The sequence below is a fragment of the Synchiropus splendidus genome, chromosome 11, assembly GCF_027744825.2.
Source record: "Synchiropus splendidus isolate RoL2022-P1 chromosome 11, RoL_Sspl_1.0, whole genome shotgun sequence".
Lineage (NCBI taxonomy): Eukaryota > Metazoa > Chordata > Actinopteri > Syngnathiformes > Callionymidae > Synchiropus > Synchiropus splendidus.
Window position 1 is genome coordinate 17,062,914 of NC_071344.1, and position 23,433 is coordinate 17,086,346.

Sequence of the window (23,433 nt, forward strand, 5' to 3'; positions counted from 1 at the left end):
GCTTTGTGCGCGCATGCGCAAACCTTTAGGTCCGAGGGCAGCAGATTTGACAAGGAGGGAGGAAGATGAGGATGAAGAGGAGGGGGAGGGCAGAATGGGAGGACGATGAGGAGGGGTCCAGATGATGCTGTCAGTGGAAGGAGGGGGGAGGAAGAAGGATCCGCCGGCTCCGGCAGCAGCGGCACCATCCCATGTGTTGGAGAGGAGAACAGAGAAAAGGATGCGTTTGGATGCGATCAGGGAAACACTGAACCGCTCGGCTGCTTAATCTCGTTTTAGAACATACAATTTTGGTTCCTAAAAATGCTTCCTGGCTCATCGTCCGCGCAGATGGAGGGATGCGAGGAGGAGAGGGACACTGTCATTCAAACAGAGGTAAACCCCCAAAATCCCACTTCATTTCGAGCGCTGCCTTGTTTCCTGAGTGGACGCCGAAAATGACCGAAGAAGACCAATAATCTGTTGTGTTCGGTTGGTGCCGGCCGGCTTCTTCTTCTTTTTATGGAAGAGCCGGACCCCTCCCTAAATTCCAACATCGCCTTTCTTGTCAATATGAAGCGTTTCAAAGTGACTCTAAAGCGGGTATCTATATTTCTAATTCGTTAGTTGGTGCCTTTGAAAGGATTAGAAAATTCACGTGGAGCTAATAATGAGACCATTTTGGTGACGGACGTCAGTGAACGCATCATCTGGTATTCTAACCCTTTACGAACACTTACTGATAAAGAAGCATTTGACATACATTCTGGATTTCTAGCCAGAAATGCTCGTACACCAATTTCAGATTGATAGGTTATTTAAACCAGCTATATTATAAGAAAATAGACAGTAAGAAGCAAGTATGTTTAATTCCAAAACTATAACGTACTAACCGGAAATAAAAACAAACAACATAAACATAAAAAACAACCTGAAATCAAAATTAGACGAATAACAATAAACTACATAACCAACAGTAATATTATATATATATATATATATATATATATATATATATATATATATATATATATATATATATATATATATATATATATATATATATATATACAGTTGAGTTGTGTTTTAATAAACGACACATTTAGGTGACAAAACTATTCAAAATATAGTTTAAGAGAGTTTGCTTTGTGCTTCACTCATGTGTATGGCCGGGCCTGTCCCAGTCTGTTTTCCAATATGTTTCCTCTCATGTAACACGCAGATGCTCTCCTCTGACTGGAGCACCAGTCAATTATTTGGGCCGTCGCCTGGTGCCAGCTGCAGAGATTTAACTGCCCACTCCCACAAAATTAGCATCGGGTCACAGGGGACCCACAGTATCCCAATTTCACAGCTCTTTTTTCGAGCTGATTGGTACTCAGTATGTGCACCTGACGGTCACGATAATCTCACGTTAACACCTGAGCCTCTCCGGGACGACAACAGAATCAACCTTTTAAAGTGTTGCGTGAATTAATCTTCGCCGAGGTGTCGAGAGGTTTGCATTTGATATGGAGGTGTTAGAATCTGCTAAGTGGGTTTCCATTTGTTGATGGGGCTGCGGTGGAGTCAAAGCTGCATTCCCATAATGCAGCGCTGGGAACTGAACCTCCTGCATTAACGGTGCCTGGCTTCCTGTGAGTGAACATGCTGCCCTCGCTGTGCTCCTCAGGGAAATGTGAGCTGACAGTGGAAGAAGCTGCAGGTAGTTTGGGAAGAAAGTGGGCCAAGTGGTGCTGAAGGACGGGGAGTTTGACGCTCCACGTCCTTTTTGTCCTTCACTTCCGAATTACTTTCTCAGGACGGCTCAGATCAGACTTGTGAAATACCTCTTTGTCCAAGTATGGCAGAGGGATTTGAATTCTCTCAGTCGTGGTTTGGATTAAGACCTGAACTGCTTCTGCTGTAGCTTCTGGACGTGTCAACCCTTCAGGATGATCAGAGGATGCTGGTCCTCAGGTGTTGGCATCTGTGCTGAGTGCTGTATATTAAGGCTGCAACCACAACGTTGACAACAAAAATTCATCAACGTCAAAATCTGTGCGTCGATGCATCATGTTGCTGTTGGTGTAAGCACACACAGGCCGCAGGATGGGCATCGAGAACTGGTTATTATTGAGAAACAGTGAGAATATCACATTCTCTGGAATCATTAAGATATGTTAGTTTCTGCTCCTTTAAATGGTTCCTGACTGTGGTCCAACTCCAACTGTCCGCCGTCGCTGTCCGCCGTCGCCCCAGGCTCCGCATCACCACCTCCGACTGACCACCTCACCATGTTTGGTGTGTGACGCCACACACTCTCGAGCTAACAGCTAGCATGTCGGCATGTTCCTGGATTATGTGTCATTATTTTAATGTACTTGTTTCATAATGTATGGTGTCCGAGTATCACAGTGAGATGATTAAAGCAACTTTAGGTACAACAGAAATTCAAAATAGGTCCAAACAAAGGTAATCGCGATTACTTGGCGAATTGAAAAAATAATGAATAGATTAGTTGACAACGAAAATATTCACAAGTTGCAGCCCTAGTGCATATATGCTTGGATACGAACTCCTCAGGAATAGTGCAACCTTGAATCTTAATCTCTTTATTTAAACAAGTCAACATCAATTCTCAACATCAACGGCGTTGGTTTGCCTCTTTGTCTCTCTGTGTTCAGAGTAACTACAAGAGTTATGGACAGATTTGTTTCGGGAAATGAATCCGGGAATTTTTTAAAGGGTTCAGAATGGCATTTGGATTCAGGATAGTTGGCGTTGGGAGCATTGGGAGAGTGTGTTGGGGGTGGACTGGAGCGTGGTGGAGGTCTGTGCACTGTGAGTGCTTTTCTAGTTCCTCACGTTTCTTGTGTACCAAGTCGAACCACCGACTCTGTTCGGTCGCTAGTCGCATTGTGTGAAACTGAGGCGTCAAGGAAGGAAGGATCCAAAAGGTGCCAACCATTGTCATGGACATTACTCAGTAATTCATTCTGCAGATATATAACTGAGGAAATGGGACCTCAGGGCTTAAATGGAGCTATTGCCTCAGCCCAGCATGGCCCCCTGTCCAGCAACCTGGGTAGTGCAAGGGATTGGATGTTGGACTTCTTCTTGTTGGCAGACACCTTCTAAAGCAGAGGGCCTCCTCAGCTGAGGTCATTGCTTCTAAACAAGAAAGCTTTGCCCAGAAAGTCAAACATGCAGCTGAGCCAGAGGGCAAGTCAATTTCAGTTCCTTCCCTTTGGTCATGAAAAGTGTCCATAGCCCATGCAGATGAATAAAACCAATAAAAATGGATTCTGTCGTGCAGGTCACTGGTGTCTCCATGAGGAGCTGGGTGTAGTTCATCTGCTTCCTGTGGACATGAAAAGGGAAGTTGAACTACCAACCTTAGAGGATATTATGACGCACCATGCTCACATCATTGACCAAGATGAATTGTTAAAGAATCTAAAACAGTTGAGGTGCGTTACGTTCCTCAAAGACAGACGGAAATGCTGCGTCAAAATGCACTGATGCTCAAATGCGCTATTCAAATTTTACGACGCGCTTCATGCGTCATGATCCCCAAGCAGGAAATGAGCTTTAATTCTGTTGAGTCAGCAGCGGTCCGTGGTCCTTCTCCCTTCCATCATTATTCCTCAGGAGGTCTCGCTTTACGAGCTCCTCTCACCATTGGAGCAGTTCAGTTGCACTGAGTCTTGCTCTGTCGTTCCTTCTATTCACCTGGTTTCACACGGAAACAACACAACGCTTGGGTTTAAGTCCAGGATGCAGAAAAGCAGTTCCACTTTCACCATTAAAACAAGAAGCAGAGAGTTGGCACACATTGTTTACAGTGTTTATATCCCTAATAAGAGCAACACATTGAATAATCTGGTGTGGAACATGATGTTCCTGGACTGAGCTGAGCAGGTTGATACCAAAACTGCAGCGTTCACCGACCAGGGGATTCAGGAATGTCAGAGTCACGGGGATCTGAGGTGGTTCAGGATTCGATTTTGGAGATGAACATGCATGAACATGAACGTTCATAAACGTTCATGAACGAACATAAATGTTCCTCCTGGAGATAGGAGAATGTCCAGATGGTGGTGCATCTTTAAACTGAATTATTCTGATTCTAAAAGTTAAAATAATAAGTCACATCAGCTACGACATTTGAACCACCTCGGCTCATCTTCACGCAACACAAACCCATCTTGTGGCTGGAACCGAAAGCCTTGCGATGGAACCCAAATGCATCCAGACATAAGAAGTGGCTGCACCCATGCCGCCGTCACGTCGGCGCATGCAGAGGAAAGCGCTGCGTGATCAGAAGTGATGGGGCGTCGGCGCCGCCGACAATCCGTGGCAACATTTTGAGGAGATGATGACGGGAAAAGCCGCTTTGAGGAGTGAGCAGGATAATGAGAGCAGATTTAGAATGTTGAGCGGTTTCTAAGTCCGAGTTTGAAATGGAGATTTTAATGACCGAGATTGTGACTAGTAAGAGCTGGAGAGGAGCAGCAGCCCGTCTGAACACTGTTATTACACCATTTAAGTCAGACCTGGCAAAGTGCGGCGCGGGGGCCATGTGCGGCCCAATGCCTGTATTTTTGTGGCCCTTTTGACGTCAGACGAAAAGTTTAACTGACATGTTTTTCTGCTTTTTTTTTGTTCTTTCTCTTTTAGTCACTACCACCATATTCGTATTTAAAGACGAAAATTCTTTTTCATAGGCCATTTTTGTGTTTTTCTTGTTGAAATATTGAAAACATATTTTGAAATAAATTGCCTTTTAATCTTGAATGTCTGGTCCGTAGTTGATTTATATTAAAATTAAACACATGTAAAATAAAATATTTCAATGGGGTTCATGGCATATTTACACTTCTTCATATCTTATACTGTTTACTGATATGCACTAGTTTTGTCTTCAATTGTTTAACTTTTTATAAGCACAATGAATATTTGTCATGCAAATATGTTCTAAATACACAGTGTATGTAACAACCTTTTAAATGAAAATGTGTCAGTGTGCTTGGACTTTCAACTCTATTTTAATTTATAAGGTGATGTCGCATGCTGTAAGTGCTGAGGGAACAAAAGGGACTAAAATAACGACGCACATCCCGTCGTGTCATAAAGTCAGTCTTGTCTGCTCTTATAATTAATTCAAATCCTTCAATAAATAATTTACCATGGAAGTGTTTGGGTTTCATTTTCGAGCCGCCGAGATGAAACTCAAGTGATATAGCAAGAAAATACACAAATGTAAAGTGACACTGTTGTCTTTACATTTGTGTATTTTTTATACACATATATATTTAAATGTTCCTCCTTTTCTCAGTAGTTTGGAATGTTGGATTTGGAATATGCGGATGTGCTTATTACACATTTGTTAACATTTGTAACGTAACTGTCTAACTAAAAGGATGTATATTTCTTCATGCAAACACTGGTTTTAATGCCACTTCCTCATTGAAATCTCATGTTATCTGTTCTATAGTGCACCAGACTGACGGAGGAAAGAGATGAGGCTGAACGACAGCTCAAACACATCAAGAGAGGTGAGTTGTCGCTCGTGTCGTCGTCATCTCTGCCGATGTGATTGGAGCTTGTCGAATTCTAGAGTTGCCATTTTGAATTTGATGTGAAGCTGTGCTGCATCACCTCTCACGACCTCCAAACACAGAGCGCAACCCTGTGACATCCTCTTAAGCACAGATGGAGCACACTGCAAGCACAACTTCCTCAGAACTCAAGTATCTCCTGTTTCTTCCATGTCTTGAATTCTATTGCCATTAGTGAGGTGAACATTTCTGGTTTAATTCTCAACCCTAAATAACATTTGATCTGAAATTTTTAATCTCAATTTATTGCACTGCAGCTGAGTTAACTCACGATTAATGGCAAATGATTCACACATTTTGTCCATCCATCTGTCCTCATCCGTGCCACTTAAATGATGATTTTATCAACAGAAGTGCAACCATTGATGTTTACAATGTCCTGCTGTTCGCATGTTGTCAGAGCCTGTGAGGTGATTCTAAGCAATGTTCATGACAGTATCTGTGATGTCGGATTGTTGGAGTGAACAAATGTTTGCATGAGGGAAACATTATTGGCCACTGTGCTGTTGAGAACAGCTTGCTTTAAACTACATTTAGAACAGATACAAAAGGTAAGAAAAGGTAGCGCCACTCGCCTCAAATATGTCAGTGCTGCCAGAATCCTGACACCTGAGCTTCAGCCACCTGTCCCCTTCACACCTGTCTTGGTGACATCACGGACCCCTTGTCACCTGAGTGGATGTTTTCAGTTGATGAGGGCAGGGCATTTCTGTCTCCATGACAACCGCACTGGTCACACAGGGGAAAGGTGTTTGAGTTTTTGACCTCTGAAGCCACAGAGTGAGCGACAGGAGCGCCGGCACTAAGCTTCATCATGACCATCAAACACGGTGAGACGGCTGTTTTCGGATGAAATCTGTCCTGAACTTCTCTTTTGGTTGGTTGCCAGATTCTACAACGCTCCGTTTTGTTTTCAGTTACCGCCTTTGTAAATGAATGGGAGACTAATGTGTGGTGAATTCGAGGTCACTAGAATCGGGTGGATCAGTTTTCTCATTGTTGGAACGGGAAACCTGAGCAGATGGAGGTTCAGGCAGTGCGATACTCCGGTTGTTTCGAGGATGAATTCAGCTACATTTTATTCCTCTCAAGAACCAGCTGTTTCATAGATGTCCAGTGAATTACTTTTGGCAACATGAACACTAGCAACTAACCTCTGGTGACAGTAGCAGTGTTGTCGTCAAGACCACACCAACCGAGGCAGAGATATTGGGAGGTTGAGACTGACAGTTTATAAGAAACTGATCCACTGGTGAGCCAGGTGTGAGCAGCACCAGTCTGACAATAACCAGTCTTCAGAAACCTTATTGGTGTTTGGGTATCTTCCTGATCAGTTGCAACAAAAACCAGCACCCACTGTGGCCCTCTATCACTTTAAAACCCCAAATGTACAAAACCAGAATCCTTCTTCCACCTATTATGACAGTTTTCTCTGGCGGTGTCGAACAGTCTTGAATAGAAATCCAACGTCCGCCCTTTCCGTGACCAAGACAAGACCCAGACCCTAAAAGAGTGGTCTTCTGACTGGTCTAGAGACCAAAGACCATCCTCAAGTACTACAACACTATAATTTAGAATTGTCATTTGGACTATAAATACAAGGTATGCAAGTCATCATAGTCAGTTGTTTCTGATACCTTGATTTTGTCATAGCTGTTGTGGTCAAAGGAGCCAAATATGAATCACTCATTGTCTAATAAGTCATGCTTTTGTTGCTGTTGGGGTTTGGCTAAATATTACCAACAAAGCTTAACTTAAGATAAATAAATAAAAACAAAACAATTTATTGAAAAAAAACAGTAGATTTATTTGAAAATGTGAACACAAAGATTCTGTGATTTGTAAATATGTATATTTTAATTATTTATTGATATATTGTAGTTTTGAAGCTTTGCCACTAACACATTGGAATAACATTACTTAAAAAAAACAATCCTTAAACACTTGCAAAAACACTTGATGAGTCATCACATACAGTACGCATGTACTGTATAATAATGTTTTTGTTCTTATTCTAAATGACCAACAAAAACTACTCAGACCCCTATGAAGTAATCCATTCAGTCTAAAAATACGCAAATATCTAACACAAATGGGAGAATAAATGCCAGGCCCCTGCAGCCCACCTCCGAAAACACTTCACATTCACATGAAATCAACAATGACAGGGGACAAAATCATCAATAATTGATTCACCATTGTCACATTTGCATATTTTTCAGAAGCAGGTCTGTGCTTGATGGATGTTTTTGTTCGTATCAATGTTAGTTAGATTCGTGTTTTCATTCTAGAATAAGGCAAATCCACAGTTTGACACTTTGGCAGGATTTGACAGTCAAATACGCCGCTGTCACACACCTGCCAAATAAACTGGACCCCAAAGCTCTGATGGCTTGATGGTCCTTCATTCATTTACTCATTTATTCATTCACCGCCGCTCTCCGCAGAAGACAGCGGTCCCCCTTGTCACGTTACCCCCATGAATTATTCAAATCCCCCGACATTCAGGAGTCAGCTGCTGAAAACTGGGGGAAGGTTCTCTCTCTCTCTCTCGGTCTCTTATAGCTGGGTTTCAGTTTGGTTCAGAGTTCTGGTTAGAGATAGTGTTTTGGATGGTTGGGTTTAGAGGGAGAGGCTGGGTAAAGGGTTATGGCCATGAGAGGTCCCCACAAAACCAAAAAAAAAATGTGTGCATGTAAGATTGTTTCAGAAACATGTTACATTTATTGAAGCCAAACAGGAGCGCACACTTTGCACATCAGAGAGGTCAAAGGTCAGCAGTTGTTTACAAGCATCATGGCAGCTCAGACCGGAGCCTCTTCCTGCACGTCTGACTCTGGAGACAGCTGGGACATCTCTAGCTCCTCCACAGGTGCTGGGACCTGCTCTCTCCTCCTGCTCCTCCACACCTTCACCCCCACAGCAACACCCAGCATCATCAGCACCACAGCACTGAGCAGCACAGACCTCAGCAGATGGTGATCAACCTCTGGCTCCCCGAGCATCACCAGGAAGTCAGACCTGAACACACAGAGACGGCCTCTCTCGACCACACACCAGAACTGTCCAACGTCCTGCAGAGAGATGTTCCTGATCACCAGCCTGCTGCCATAGAGATGCATGTGGTCTGGGCGTTCAGAAAAAATATTAAAGACTCGTCCTTCGGTTCTGTTGGACCTCATGAACCAGTGAACCGCATCAGTTTGATCGCCACAGTGGAGAGTGAGATTTTCCCCCCCAGTGAAGAGCTCCACAGCAGGAGGCCCAGGCTCAGGACATACATACAGGGAATAATCATTATGACCAGAAAGACAGGTGTAATTACCTGTGTGGTTCAAACTCAGCGATGGAAATATCAGAGTGGAGTTCAGACTTAGTCTATGGATCCACACTGAATTATCCGTCTTCCACCTGTGGGTTTGGTTTGGGCTGCTGTTGGAACAGTTGAGCTCCAGACTCTCTCCTACAGAGCAGAAGATATATTCTGGTAGTAGTTCAATATAGAAAGCACCGTGAAGCTCACACCTGAGCTGCTGCTTCTCCAGACAGTAGTAGGTGTTGGGCGTAAAATGTTTGGTGGCTGTGAGCTGAAGTTTGTTCTCCACCAGCTGGAGTTGCTGCTCTGGAGATGTTCTACCGTCTATTAGAACTAACCCATGTGATCTGTAGCTCACATAGCCCCACTGAACACTCTGGTTTGGTCCCACACCGTCACAAGTCAGCTTCAAGGTCTGCCCAATGTCCAGGTACGAATACTGGTGTTTCATCCTCTGGTGGTCACAGACGAGGAGGGTGGAGTTCCTCTCCAGGGTCACGTTGCCCCGAGTCCAGCACTGCACCTGGTACTGACCCGAGTGGGAAACAGTCAGAGAGTGTAGCCAATAATAGGAGCCTGAAGAGTTCCACAGGAGCTGCTTCCCCTCACTGGTCCATCTGGAGACGGAGCAGAAGTCAGCGGTGTCGTCCAGGTCGAAGGGATAACGGTACCCTGCTCCCAGGATGAGCTCAGCGTGGATGTTGGAGATGAGCGCCAGCAGCTGCAGCAGCAGCACCTGTGCAGCCATGGTGTCGTCTGTGAGGGACTGAAGTCTGACAGCTGCTTCATCGGCTCTATCTCAACGCCATCAGCAGCTTCGTGGAACTGAGGCTAGATAAGGAGGAGGCTGCATGCTAGGTGCCTGCTAGCATCTTCCTGCTAGCCTTATCAGGTGTGAAGAGTGGAGCATCATCGGCTTGCATGAGTTCCTCATGTGAATGAGATGAGGCAAAGTCAACAAGAACGAGAAAACCTGCTCCTCCATGTTTGACCACGTCACTCAGAAGCCCTCAGTGGTCAGAACTGGGCAGCCGCTGGTTTTGATCCTGAATATCAAACCGGCTGCCACGCTGGAGACTGACAGTCAGTCAAAACCGAGCCGACCTTTGACCTGCTCTGTAATAACACATCACTACCAATGAAGTCTCCATTGGATCAGATCTGGTTCCTCATCAGGAGAATATTTCCGCCCTCACAGCTGTAGTAGTAGGATGAAAAATATGGCAGTTGTAGTACTAGAAGAAGAATATAAAGCGGTTGAATACTTGAGAACGCGCTCTACATATATTTTGCAGTTGTTTTTGATGAGCAGTTATCCTTTATAGTTGCTGTTGTTAGGAGTATTGCTGTATAAAAGGAAGTAAATCTGAAGTAATTCTTCTGACAACAGTGGTATTATTTGCAGTCACACCATTTGTACAAGGCAGTATGAGGCAGGATGCTATAGTACTGGTCATACATCCACCAGCTGTATTGGGGAATGACTAGTTGCAGCTGTAATTCTGCAAAAGTGTCAGCAGCATTAGTTGTATTAGCCTGAGCAGTAGTAACAGTAGATGTTGTCCAAGTCGTAGTTGCAGCAATGGTAATATTATTTGTCCTACGTAGCTCTCGTAGTCATGACGATACTAGACTTAGTAGTTGTACTACTAGCAGTAACTGTTGAAGAAGCATCAGTAGTAGACGTGGGTGCAGTTTTCAAAGTCTCAATTGTTGTGCAGAAGGTTCCAGTAGTATTAGTGGTTGGGTGTATGCAGTATCATAATCGTCCCGCAGTACAACTAGTAGTTGTTGTTATAACTGTGGCGCCAGTTCAGCTTTGAAAGACTGCAGTGGTTGTAGTACACTCAACAGACACTAGTTTGAACGGAAGAGAACTGGAAGTAGACTGAAAGTGTGACACAAATGGTTGTGTTGCAGCAGCAATGGTAAAAGTAGCATGAATATTCAGGTTTGTTCTCTCCCAGTTGAGGGTGAGACTCTTCCCCAGAGGCATCTTCAATGGCAACAACAGCAAGCTACTCATCCTCTCCAGGCTTCATCTTTGTCTGAGCAATCCCATGTAAATATGCTTCAGTTTAACAAAAGCGATGGCCCGCGGCCTTGACGTCTTCTGCAGCCCACTTACTCCGTCGAGCAAAGACGAGCCGCCCGAGGCAGCGCTTTTCTCTGCCGACGTACAGTAAATACACATATAGCCTCAGAGCCAACCAGCTGGTGGCAGGCTCGCTCGCACTTGCTTTTAATATCGTCTTCATCGTGCAACCTCAGTTTGAAGTAGCAGCAGTGTCAGTACTTACAGTTTTTATTTGAAGTGGAGTTGCAGTATTGTGTGTACCAGTGATAGTAGGGCAGTGAACATTACTGTTATCAATGACTCTAGTAGTAACTAGCTGATTGTTACTGTACCCTACATTTGATCTGTCTGTATAATTATATACCTTTTTAAGTAGTGATGTGTAGATAAGGTATCATGAAACAATGTTGCTGGGTGGATGAAACAGTGTCTTAATATTCAGAGGCCACGAGGTGGCGCTCCTGGCTTTGAAATGATGTGAGGTTTCATTGAATGAGTTGTTCAAGTCCAAACATTTTACTGCAGACAGTGCCATCTGGTGGCCTCTGAAAAGAAGGACACGGTTTCATGACACCCCATCACTCGTTTTAGGCATTTGAAATACTGTTGATCGCAATGAGCTCAATAGACTGCAGGAGTATTCTGAAATCAGACTCACAGCCAGATGGTGGTGGTAGCTATGGCCAAAGTTGATGGTTGGTATAGTAACATAAAAGCAGATGTGTTGGTCCCATGTAGTGGTCGTAACACTGTTGTGGAGGCAGTCAGGGTAATGTCTCTGTGGTAATCGTGGAACAGTTGTATGTATTAACAATTAGAGTACTACCAGAAGTAATATCATTAGAAGTAGTACCAGAAGTAGAAGAAGTTTTTTGGGAGTTGTACTATTAGTCACAGTGGTGCCAACACTATTCATAGATTTAAGCATTGTAATATTTGTGGCATACAGCAGGTAGTAGAAGTAGTAGTAGTAAATGTTGCAAGTATTAGTAGGTGCTGATGACGAGGTTGTCAGACGTAGAAATATCAGTGGGAGAAGTATTTTCTGCAGTACGTCAGTAGCTCCAGCTGGGCGACCCTTCTGATGCCTCTGTTCTCAGTGTTTGACTGAGGGAAGCGAGAGAGGAAGATGGAGGACGGGAACGGCTTCTATTTTTATTCCTTCATTCAATGTTTAACGCTTCTGTGAGAGCTGCGCTGGTGCGGTTCCCTTCCATCCACAGAGGCGGGTCAACCCTCGGCATCCCTCATTCAGAGGCTCTGACCACCCACACGCCACCGTCCATCCCTCCATCCCTCCATCTCTCTGCTCGGCTGCACCGCTGCAGCTCAGGGGTCAGACACAACACAGGAGGCCAAGTGAGGGGGGCCAAACTGCCATCAAAGCCGCCGCCTCGGAATTGTGGTTTCGGCTTCACCTCGATCACAATAGTCCTTCTGCCTCTGTGATTCCTAAAGACCTATCTCCGGATTATTCTCCCAACATGTGCTTTAGCTGCTGCTGTCTGCAGTGTTTATTTTTAAGGATCCATGTAGCAGATATACTCACAGCCGGGACTTACAAGTCTGTAATTCGCCTGATGGTGCTTCTCTCACTGCGTCCAGCCGTTCGTCATGTTTTCTCTCGGCCCGCAGGACTCTGTGACACAGATAGGACTGAGGTTGTGGTTGTCATGGCGATAGCGCAACAGTGAGCGTGAACACTGCGGCGCTGACACGCAAAGGTCATTCGCTGTTTCCCAAACTACTGGCTGTCATGTTGGCACGCGGCTGCGCACCAAACTCTGTTGTTGTCGCTTGTCCACAGAGGTGGCCGGCGAGTGCGTGGTTTTTCGCCGAGTCAGCAGAAGAGTTCCGACTGCAGTCTGTGGTTGCTGTGTCATTAACTGCATTATTGATGTTTGTGGTGTGAAATTTACATCTCGCAGGCGAACACAAGTGTTACTCTATTATTACGACTTCTGACGACACAACTGACTGTGGGTTTAAACCTAACACAATATTTGACGGGACCTTGCTCTCGTCTGGTGTTGTACTTCATGGTTTAGAAGGTTAAAAATATGATTTCTCTTTTCACATCCATAAGTGTTTCTTTAAGATTTAATTCTTTCTTTTAATTATTGTTTAATCAATTATTGTTTAGTTATTGTTTTTATTTATTTATTTGATCTATTGTTACATTTGTATCTGCCATTATTGTTTTAAATTTAATGAATGTATTTTTGCTTCCTTTTTAGAGTTATATCAATTTTTTTATTTAATATTTTTCAATAATTTATAGTTAAAAAATATTAAACAATCCTGGTTTGTTTTCTGTTTGATTTATTTTATTACTCTGTTTATATTAGTAGTTTCCTTTTGTTTAAAAAGAGAATAAAATAATATACATTTTTATATATACTTCTATTTATATATATGTTATTTTATGTATAATATATGATATTAATAAACATTAAAATTGGGGGCGATATATTTTTTCGCATTTTAATTTGTTTCCTAATACACACACTCTTCCTCTTTTCCTTCCATAAGTGAACCATAAGTGAACCATAAGTGAAACCTGTGCCTGTAGATGTGAACAACCCCAGCCGATGATCACATTAGTTCATCCATCAGGTCGGATGCTGTTAATGGATCAGGCTAGGTTAGCAGGGACTTCCTGTCGGCTGTAATTTAATCCGAGGGCCTTTGGTCCCTCTGTGTCGCCTCAGACTCGGAGAATCGATGAAGAAGACGAAGGGTGGGAAGTTTCTCTGTGTCGTTCTAGTGGAATATTAGACATGTCAATGATTTAGATCCATGCTCACGTCTGAACTCAGCCTGTGACTCTGCGGTTCACTCATCAGCTCGAACAAACCGCCGTGCTTTGGTGTCTGTTTCCCCCCAAACTCACCAAATCTGGGTCGTTTTAAAAATAGCTGGAGATGAACTTGATGGCCTCAATCGGACGCAGACTGGCTTCTCTGGCTGAGTCACATGCAGACGGTTGTAGGAGTGAAACACCACCTGAGAATGTTCAATGATTTTTTTTTATTATTATTCAGCATTCCATTTCAAGTTATTGTGCCCTTTCATTTGAAATGTCCCTGGTTTTGGTTGAATTATTTTCTTCACAATCACATTAGAAATTATGTTTCCTTAATATCACACAGTTTATTTTTTGCTTAAATAAAAATATGTTGTCTATTTCTGTCTCTCATTTACATATTTATCAAACAAATATGACAAATTATAATTATTGTTGTTTTTTTCTCTACATATTTTTATATATTTGATGTTATTTCATCAAAAATGTTGCTTAACCTTAATTTATTTAGTTGTTGCATGGTAACTGTAGAATTTAATCTCTCTGTATTTTTAAATTTCCTCTTGCTGCTGCTCCTGCTTTATTTGTTTGTGCGTGTTTGTTCACATTTAAAGTGGAGCTTCTGTCTTCATTCCTCCTGGATAAACCCTGTTCTCTTCCTCTCCAGTGTCTCAGATGGTGATCGAGGAGGTCAGCGTTCTGCAGACTCAGCTGGAGATTGAGAAGTCCTGTCGGGAGAATGCAGAAGCTTTGGCCACAAAGGTCAGACACACACACACACACACACGCATCAATGCGGCGAGATTAGTGCAGGATCCTGAACTGCAGAGCAGTGAGTCAGGATGACTTGACACTGCATCACTTGTGAGTGTTGAAGCTCTGCTGATGCTACTCTGGTGTAGCAGGTGACTTCATTATTTAACTGCAGCACCGTTGGCGTCTTTGTTCTGCTCTGATCTTCATGATGTGAAGTTGAGGAAGAAGGTGGATTTTTCCACTCTTTTCATGACTTGTTCATCCAGGTTTATGCTATAGTCCTCACAGCATTGTGTGATCACTTCATGCTCTGATCTCTGTTGAAAGGCTCCACCTACTGGTGTGACAAAGGAACACCTGTGTCTCTTTCTCCCTGCAGTTGAACTGCGAGAACAGGAAGTTGAAGTACCTCAGCTTGTCGTCTCGGCCGTGTCTGGACGAGCTGCTCCCCAGCATCTCTGACTGCATCGCTCTGGAGGCTGACACGGACGCCGCCGACTGCAGTCCGGACACCTTCACACAGTATCAGGAGCAGGTCAAAGGTAGCGAGCCGACCACGCTGTCGTCTGTGCCGTGGTGTTCACGAACTGGAGGAATGACTTTCTCTGTTCTGCTGACAGAGCTGAGGGACACCGTGAGCAGCTTGTTGGAGGAGAAGAAGAACTTCGTCTGTCAGATTCATGACCAGCAGAGGCGGATAGAGGAGCTGATGGTTCAGGTGAGAGGAGGAGTCGGTGATGAAATCACAAGTAGCAGCTGACGTGTCTTCCATGGACAGGCGGAGAAGGATCAGGCGGCGATGAAGGAGCTCCGTGAGACTGTGGAGCAGCAGAGGACCACCATCAAGAGGTTCAACAGAGGTGAGCGACAGCAGCTAGTGTGGACATGAGTCAGTGGGTTCTAACGTCGTGGCTCTTTTCAGTCTCCATGATGGCGACTCAGGAGTTCGAGGGCATGAAGGAGCAGCTGGACCTGGAGCAGAGTCTTCGGGTCAAAGCAGAGTCGTACGCTCACGAGGTAACTAAGTGCTGGTGCGAATGTCCTGCTTATCTGAGCTCCTTCAATAAACCTGGGTCTGAACTGCATAGTGATCAAGTTCCCTGTGAGGAGAAACGTTTCTTCTCCATCTGTCGCTTTGTCTGCTGCGGTGAATGACAGACTGAGGGTGGTCCCACTTCTGAAGGCTCTGCCAGAGAGGACTCTTTCTTCTGTCTCGGATGACAGAGGGACTCTCTGCTGGTGGCCCGTCCACTCCTTTGATGTCTGGTGCCCAAATAATAAAGGCACTGGAGCCCACGCAATTTGGCCAAAAAGTGACGTTACCATGGAAACATGTTACGATGAAGATGATGATGACAGGGAGCTTTAGACCTTTAAAGACATTATCCGGTCCCTTGTTTTTGTGTGTTTGTAGATGCTGGTCAAGCAGAAGGAAGCCAACCGTCAGAGCATGTTGCTGCTCCAGAACTCGGAGCCCAGCGTGCAGCTGCTGAAAGCTCTGGAGGACGTGGCCACCATCACCAAGACTCTGGAGGAGGAGCGTCTGGAGCATCAGCAGAAGGTAGAGGCTCAGAAAAGCTTTGGTGAAGGTGGACGGGACTGACTGAGACCGGTCCGAGGTGAGCCCCCGAGTCTCACTCGACCTTTCTCTGGCCTGTAGGTGCAGAGTCTGGAGTCTCAGCTGGAGCAGAGCTGCATGAAGAAAGAGCTGGAGACTCTGCAGAGGCAATTGGAACTGCTGGAGGAGGAGAAGAAGGAAGTGGAGGGACGACTGACGCAGCAGCAGAAGAGGAGTCAAGAGCTAGAGAAGCGAAGTGAGTGGAGGAGAACGTACACGATTCCATTCCTATATTTGTGGGGACCGGTCATTGACATACTTTCCCCAGCCTCAAACTCAAACTTGATTCAGAAGAAGTAGTACATTTCATCTCTTCTCTGTAATCAAACGGACCTGAACCTTCACGCCGTCTGTGTTTACCTGGCCACAGACGGTTCAACCGTCTGCTCCTAGATTTTGGCGAGGAGTTTCAGTCGCAGCAAACTCACAGATGTTGCTTTTAATTAGGTCAGGAACCAAGTGAGTAGGTGCAAGTAACACGATGCAAATATGGGGAACACGTGTGTGAGCTGAACATGTGGTCCAACCTCAAGAATATGCTGAACACACACGGATGTGGACTGAGCCAGTTCTTCTCTCTGCAGTTCATGAGCTGCAGATGAAGGAGGAAGTCGCCACGACGACCAGCACTGCTCCCCCTCCTCCTGAACCTGCTGTGGCGCCACCACCTGCCCCCATCCCGCAGCCTCCCCCGCCTCCCCCGCCTCCTCCACCTCCACCGCCTCCACCCCCGCCCTCCAGATGCAACCCCCTGAGGTGAGAGCAGTTTTCAGCTTCACACCTGAGGATGAACAGTCGAGAGAAACTAATATATGAACACACAAGACACAAAAAGCTGGTTGAGATTATGGGAAATATTTTGAGCCCGTGTTTATGTCCTCTATTATTTATTCATCAAGCAAGAACATCATATTCTGATAAAAAAAAAAATAGAAAGTAGCTCACTAAAAATAAGGTAAATAACCTAAAAATACATAAATAATAACAAAAACAAAACCTCTAAGACTGATGAAAAATGTATTGTTCTTATGATTCTTATTGTTAAATAAATAGCTTAGGAAGTACAGGAACTGTAAAACTGAAAACTGGTTCAAATACAGTGGAATAAAACTACATACAAATATATCATATAAATGTAATAACTAGAAATATTGGAGTACATTAAAGGAGCTTCTTGCTAAGAAGGAAAAGCAAGGCATTTTATACCTTACTGATAATAGTTTTTCCATCCTGGGTTTATTCTTAAATCTGAACAATGTTTTTTGTTTTGTGGCCCAGTTCTCTGATCGCCATCATGAGGAAGTCCTCTAAAGGTTCCAAAGGCTCGGTGAAGGCCGAGCAGCCTCAAGGTGAGTCCTGAGACTCACTGTCTGTCAACAAGTCTGGTGAGTCACGGAAGCTCTCGACCCGCTCAGCGTCGGAGGGCGTGGACGACGTGAAGGTGAAGGCGGTGAACGAGATGATGGAGCGGATCAAACATGGCGTCGTCCTGCGGCCGGTCAAGAGCCAGGAGAGCAAGGTCAGACCAGTGTGTGTTGAGAAAGCTCTGGTGTCTTCCACCCACCTGGACACCAGAACGCGCCTCTTTAAAGACTCCGCTCACTCTGCTTTATTAGGTATTGATCTCGCCGAGCTCCCTGATCAGCGCCCGCCCCTCCCTCATTTATCATCGTTGCTCTGATGTTTGCGAGGCCTCGCAGCTCAACATCCATTTTAATTCGTATAAAAGTGAACGATCAATGACGTGGACCAAAGCCACCGCTCTTCATTCAGACAGCTTCACTGGCAAACACTGACTCATACATAATATCGTGTTTAATATTGTGTTTTGTTTTACACACAGTCAAAAATCTCATTATTAAATTATGAATTGATGATGGTTTTATTGGTTTGAATGCCATACTACTATACTATCTGTCTATTGCCTTCATTGTATTCCATTGACTCAAAGGGATTTTTATTAACATTTACATTTTATTAATATTAACAGATTAATATTAGCGGTGGGACTTTAACAAGTTCATTATGATATGATATAATATAATTAATTACAACAGCAAAATAATAATTTAATTTAACTGAACAGTTTGCTCTCCAGACCACAGGGAACCTTTGTAAGTGCAGCAGTTCCTGGTCCACTGATCCCACTGATGCGCAAGACACGTGGCAGATAGGATGATAACAGCAACAACAAACATGGAGGTATCCCTGAACAAAAGCGAACAAAAGCATCTGTTTGCTTTCGTTCAGGGAGGTTTTTCACTACACTATGGCAAAAGTTTTTCAAGACATTAAAAGAGCTTTAGTTTAAATAAGGCGATATAAAAACTTGAATATAGCCACCATCCTGATTTATTGTGCCATTGTCAAACTGATGCAAAATAAACAATATTTTGTTATTTAAATGTATGTATGGATCCATCATTTCATTCAGTAATATACCAAATTCATTCAAATTGAAAAATGTGGCTTCTGGTGGCAAATATTCTTATACCATTAAACTGCGATTAATTAAGATTAATAACCATAAATTCTCAAATTAACTAGATTTTTTAAATAAAATTCAAATATATATATATATATATATATATATATATATATATATATATATATATATATATATATATATATATATATATATATATATATATATATTTGATTGATTTGATTAAAAAAATCTAGTTTATATATAGTATATATATATATATATTAACAATATATTAACAATATAAACTAGCTTATTTTATGTTTTTGTTTTGGATTTATTAAATCATATTTATTTGACATTTTTGAGGTGTTTCTTGTTTGCAATTATATTCACTTTTTAGTAAAAATGTGAAATAATATCTCATTATTCGATTTATTGTTCACTTTTTTGGTCTTGAAATTGTGGTGGATTTAATTCTAGTTTTGCACTATGATTGTTGTGATAGCAGCAGCATTCAAATGTGTGTTTCCGTCCTTGTTCTTCCCCTCCATGCTGCCACCACAGCGGGTCGCAGTCAAAGTGAGTATATTGACGCCGGCATCCATCTTTGTGACAACCTGTTCTCCCCCAGGGGGTCCGGCCTGGTCCCCTCCAGGGGTCCGACATGGTCCACCTCCTGACCTCATGAACCTCCCCTTACATTTCAATCAGCTGAGCACATTTATGCACGCATCCTGAGCTCACTCATTTGAACCTTTGAGTGAATCAATATGGGTGTTTGGGGGTTAGATTCGGGGTCACACATGGCAGGTGTTGGCGCAGTCACCAATGTCAGTCTCTTGATTTTCCAGCAGCCGCCGGTGAGTGAGGAGAAGCCACAGGAAAGTGCCATGGATGAGCTCAAAGGAATTTTGGTAAGAATTAGATTTCATTTTAAACATGACAGGAGCATGAATGAGCGTGAAGTCGATGTTGTTAAAAGAGGCTGGATTGTTGTGTCAGGAAACGGTGAAGCGCAGTCCCAGCAGAGGCTCGCAGGAGGCCACGCCCTCGCCGCCCAGCAAGAAGACGGACAGCGAGCTGGAGGTGATTCTGAGACGCCGGCGCAACAAAGCGGGAGAAGCTGGCTCTGGAGGTAAAGTCAAACACGATGAAGCCTCATGAAGCCTCGTCGTCCGTAGGTGGTGCTCTGATCTGAAAATGGTTGTTGAAAGACTGCAGCACTGAGAGCGCCATCTGGTGGGCTCTGAAAAAGATGACACTTCATCTCTGAATCAGAGGATTTGGTTTGCTGTCCAGACTCAGAGAGCAGAAATGAGAAAGAGAAAGTTGTCAATGCGGAAGCTTTTAATTCTGCTGCGATCAATGATGGAAAAACTGAACCAGTCACTCCAAACTGTGTCAGATGGGTCGGCTTCCCTTTTCACTGAAATCGACTTTGCCTCCGAGCATGTACGATCACAGCAGGAGTCTGGATGGTTGACAGGAGGTCAGCTAGTTCGAATGCTGCATCAAAATCACCACATATTTTATCTCTGTCTTAAAAAAATTGAGAGTTTCAATTTATGCTTTTACTTTCTAAAGGAACATCTCCGTCCTCCTTCTGTATTCCAGATGAGCGGGACGGTCAGCTGAGCCATGTCTCGTCCTCCGACAGCCTCAACGGGAGACGAGCCAGCACCGACTCGGGCAAAGATCTGGAGGGTCCAAACGGAACCCTGAACCCAATGGTCAGCGTTCAGAGGCGCGGGTCCGGACCTGGGCCCATCGTGGCGAGGAGGAAGAGCTCGGACACGGGCAGAGAGCCAAGAGCCGGGTCCTGGCAGGAGAGGCGCTCCTGCAGCTCGATGTCGGAGAAAGACTCGGCTGAGAGTCCGGTCAACGGCTGCATCAACAGGTGCGTGTGACCTAGCCATCCGGTGTAAAGGTCAGGGTCATGCTCATCGTGACTTATCCTCCTTACACAGTGCGGAGGAAGAGGCAGCTGTGAATGGGACCTTGAAATCCGTCCAGTCCAATGGAGTCGACCATGTGGAGCCCGGCGAGGACGCCGACGTTTACACCGCTCCTGTGAATGGAAGCGGTGACGCCGAGTGTTAGAGCGAGCTCAGAGCATCCCCAATGTTTGTGCCTGTAACCTTCACAGATCCGCATCCTCCCAGCGAATCAAACGGAGGCATGTGGAAGTTACAGAACACAACACTGTGGGACGGACGTGAACTGACCGAGGGAAGTTGCACTCGTTTTGCACAGAACCTCATTTCTTTTCTTTCGCTCTCACGATTCTTGCTTCAGTTTCCGTTTCAGATTTTACTGGCTGACTTTTAAACTACTGCACTGTACTGTTGTCCTTATCATCTGTGAACTGGGGGGCTGCACGCATATGTTGGGTCACATGACCAGATGTTCCGTAAGCCGGTGTGTAGTGAGTGTGATGTAGGTGAAGTTACTTTGAGTTACAGTGGGAACCTCGGTGGACGGAAACCGACATGATAAGGGTTGGAACCCTGTAAAACTGTCATACCAGCAGCAGTAATGTTACGTCAGAAGATATCGCATTAGCACGGCCAACATCAATCGTAGTAAGAAAATGCAAAAACTGCTTCCTGTTTGTCCAACCTGAGGTTGATGGTGCAGCCCTCTTCTCTGGTAGCTTCTTTCCCAGGTGCTGAGTGAAACCTCCTCCTCCTGCTTCTGAGAGTGAGGAACGACAACCAGGAACAAAGAGGACGAGACAGTTCCAGTGAACGCAACTGTTTTGTGTTCACATGGTGGACGTCGACGTGTGAGCGTTCTACCTCTCCACAGACACCTGCCTCCTGAGTCACTGGCCAAGCTCCCTCCACCTGAGAACACGCGTCTTCCTCTTGCCCTGGTGGCCTGTATGCACACGACACCCCCCTGTTACGTCCATCACCGCGCACTTCCTGTTGTGCAAAAAGTATGCAAATACATATTTGTGAGACGGCTTTTCTTTTTTCAAAGCACAGATTCACCATTTGCAGTGCATTTTTCTGTCCCTTTGTTTGACTCTAATGCAATTGAAAGTGCTGATAAGGCTGCACGTGAACCAGGGCATATCGGCTGGAGCACTGCTTCACTGTTGTTTGCCTTATGTTGACCATGAGGGAGGTGTGAGTGTAGCGTGGGGTTCGCAAGTGTGAACCTTAACACCAGTGACGGACAGGTCAAACCTCAGACAAACATCATTTTAATGGAACGCCCCCTATTGAGCTCTGAAAACACTGCTTCGTGAAACCTTATCGACCGATCACTAGAGAATACAATAACCGTATGTCGATCCCTCTGTTTACTGAGCTCAACTTAGAGTGTAGCTCTTGATTTTGAAATGTGTTTGCGGCAACAATTCTATGTTTGTACTCCACAAATAGTCACTTCTCCATAACATCATGGTCCACCAATGCATCTCTCTCAAACAAATATATGCACATGTGGAATAAAACCAACGACTAGAAACTGTACAAATCAGCCTTAAATGCAATACATTTAGCAAACTCCACCTTCCTATTGTGTAGATACGGGAAAACATTGTGGATCAAGCTGCAACGGAATTTTTTTTTCTGATGGTTTGCAAACCACATGATACACTCACATCTCCAAATGATTCTTCTTACTCATTTTCCAATTCCTGTTAACCCGGTGGTTACTTGCCGATGATGAATCGCTGTATACTGAAGGCTGTGTGTGCGAGTATGTGTGTGTGTGCTGAGGATATAAATGGATTGTGAAAAGATTTTTTTAAAAATGGGTTTTCATTTTCGCACCACTAGAAATAAATGACAAATGAATCCTATCTATGGTTTGTGCGTCACTCATCAGTTGTGGTCATCTTTTTGTGACTTAATCCCTTTTATTATCACACCAGGAATTTTTATTTTTAAAAATTATATTTAGAAATATATTAATTAAAACAAATACATGTTATTTAGAATTATTATTATTATGTACAATATTTCATTTATGTATTCATGTATTAATATTTTTCACTAATGGACATTGACAATTGCATAAATGTCCACTGCTGCTACAATCTGGTAACCCGTTTAAACTCAGATGGGAAACGTTTAATCTATAAAACGATATGAATTGCGCACCTCACAGTTTCTGCGTGTTATGAAGTACTGTACTTGAAATGGTGGTAACTCTCCGAGACAGCAGATGGCGCTGTGACCCTGCCAAGACAAGAAGACACACCGGCGCGAGCGATGGGCAAAACAGTTCATTTTAGTGACTCAGTTCATTGAATCTCGTTCAGTAAAGGAACTTTTTTTTTCAGTCTTACCGTACTTTCACATCGGCAGCATGTATCACGCAGATGGATTTTATTCATACAGTTTATTATTTCTAAAAGATCATGACGTGAACGTGCCTTAAGTTTCGCCACCTAGAGGCGACTTGCAACATTGTAATTGAATTAATTGCAGTCTGATGTAAAAGTTAATTTCATTGACTTTAACAACATTTTACAAATAAAACAGTGTCAAACGTGGCGTGCTGTTAAAATTTGGCATTTTTTTCTGTTTGCAGACATTCTTTATACAATTTACTGCTTGAATGAAGAAGTGGTTGGACATCATTCTTCAAGATCTGGAAACATTTGCAAAGGATGAATGGTCCAAAATTCCTGTCGATACATGCAAGAAGCTTATGAGCAATTATAAAAATCGTTTAGAGGCTGTGAAAAAAATAAGGGTTTTGCAACTGAGTATTGAGGCAGGGTATGAATAATTTTGGACAGTGTGATTTTTTTTGTCTTCACCCTGTTAAAGATGTTTATTTATACTTTCTATGTTAAATAAATAGGTTATGGCTTCAGTCTTTCTTGCGTA

General features: G+C 43.8%; 1 protein-coding gene across 4 annotated transcripts; it reads left to right on the forward strand.

Annotated features, from left to right (window-relative positions):
- The first annotated feature begins 121 nt into the window (after positions 1-121).
- shtn3 (shootin 3) lies at positions 122-22,402 on the forward strand. Of its 4 annotated transcripts, none has more exons than XM_053879558.1 (17): positions 122-375; positions 5,459-5,519; positions 14,449-14,543; positions 14,917-15,079; positions 15,158-15,255; positions 15,316-15,397; positions 15,460-15,554; positions 15,952-16,098; positions 16,198-16,351; positions 16,740-16,911; positions 17,434-17,504; positions 17,571-17,674; positions 19,148-19,162; positions 19,438-19,497; positions 19,586-19,718; positions 20,198-20,480; positions 20,551-22,402. In XM_053879558.1, the coding sequence occupies exons 1-17, from the start codon at positions 304-306 to the stop codon at positions 20,681-20,683; spliced, it is 1,938 nt and encodes a 645-aa protein (XP_053735533.1). In that variant the 5' UTR covers positions 122-303; the 3' UTR covers positions 20,684-22,402. The 4 variants fall into 4 exon arrangements, with proteins under 4 accessions (XP_053735533.1, XP_053735536.1, XP_053735532.1 ...); XM_053879557.1 differs by having other exon boundaries at positions 123-375; positions 19,435-19,497; XM_053879561.1 differs by lacking the exon at positions 19,148-19,162.
- Positions 22,403-23,433: the final 1,031 nt, after the last annotated feature.

Bases quoted from the DNA above. Each gene is read 5' to 3' on its own strand.
- shtn3 (XM_053879557.1), top strand. From the start codon at position 304: ATGCTTCCTGGCTCATCGTCCGCGCAGATGGAGGGATGCGAGGAGGAG. The intron at 5,520-14,448 runs GTGAGTTGTCGC...CTTCCTCTCCAG, and splicing joins GCTCAAACACATCAAGAGAG to TGTCTCAGATGGTGATCGAG. The intron at 16,352-16,739 runs GTGAGTGGAGGA...TTCTCTCTGCAG, and splicing joins TCAAGAGCTAGAGAAGCGAA to TTCATGAGCTGCAGATGAAG.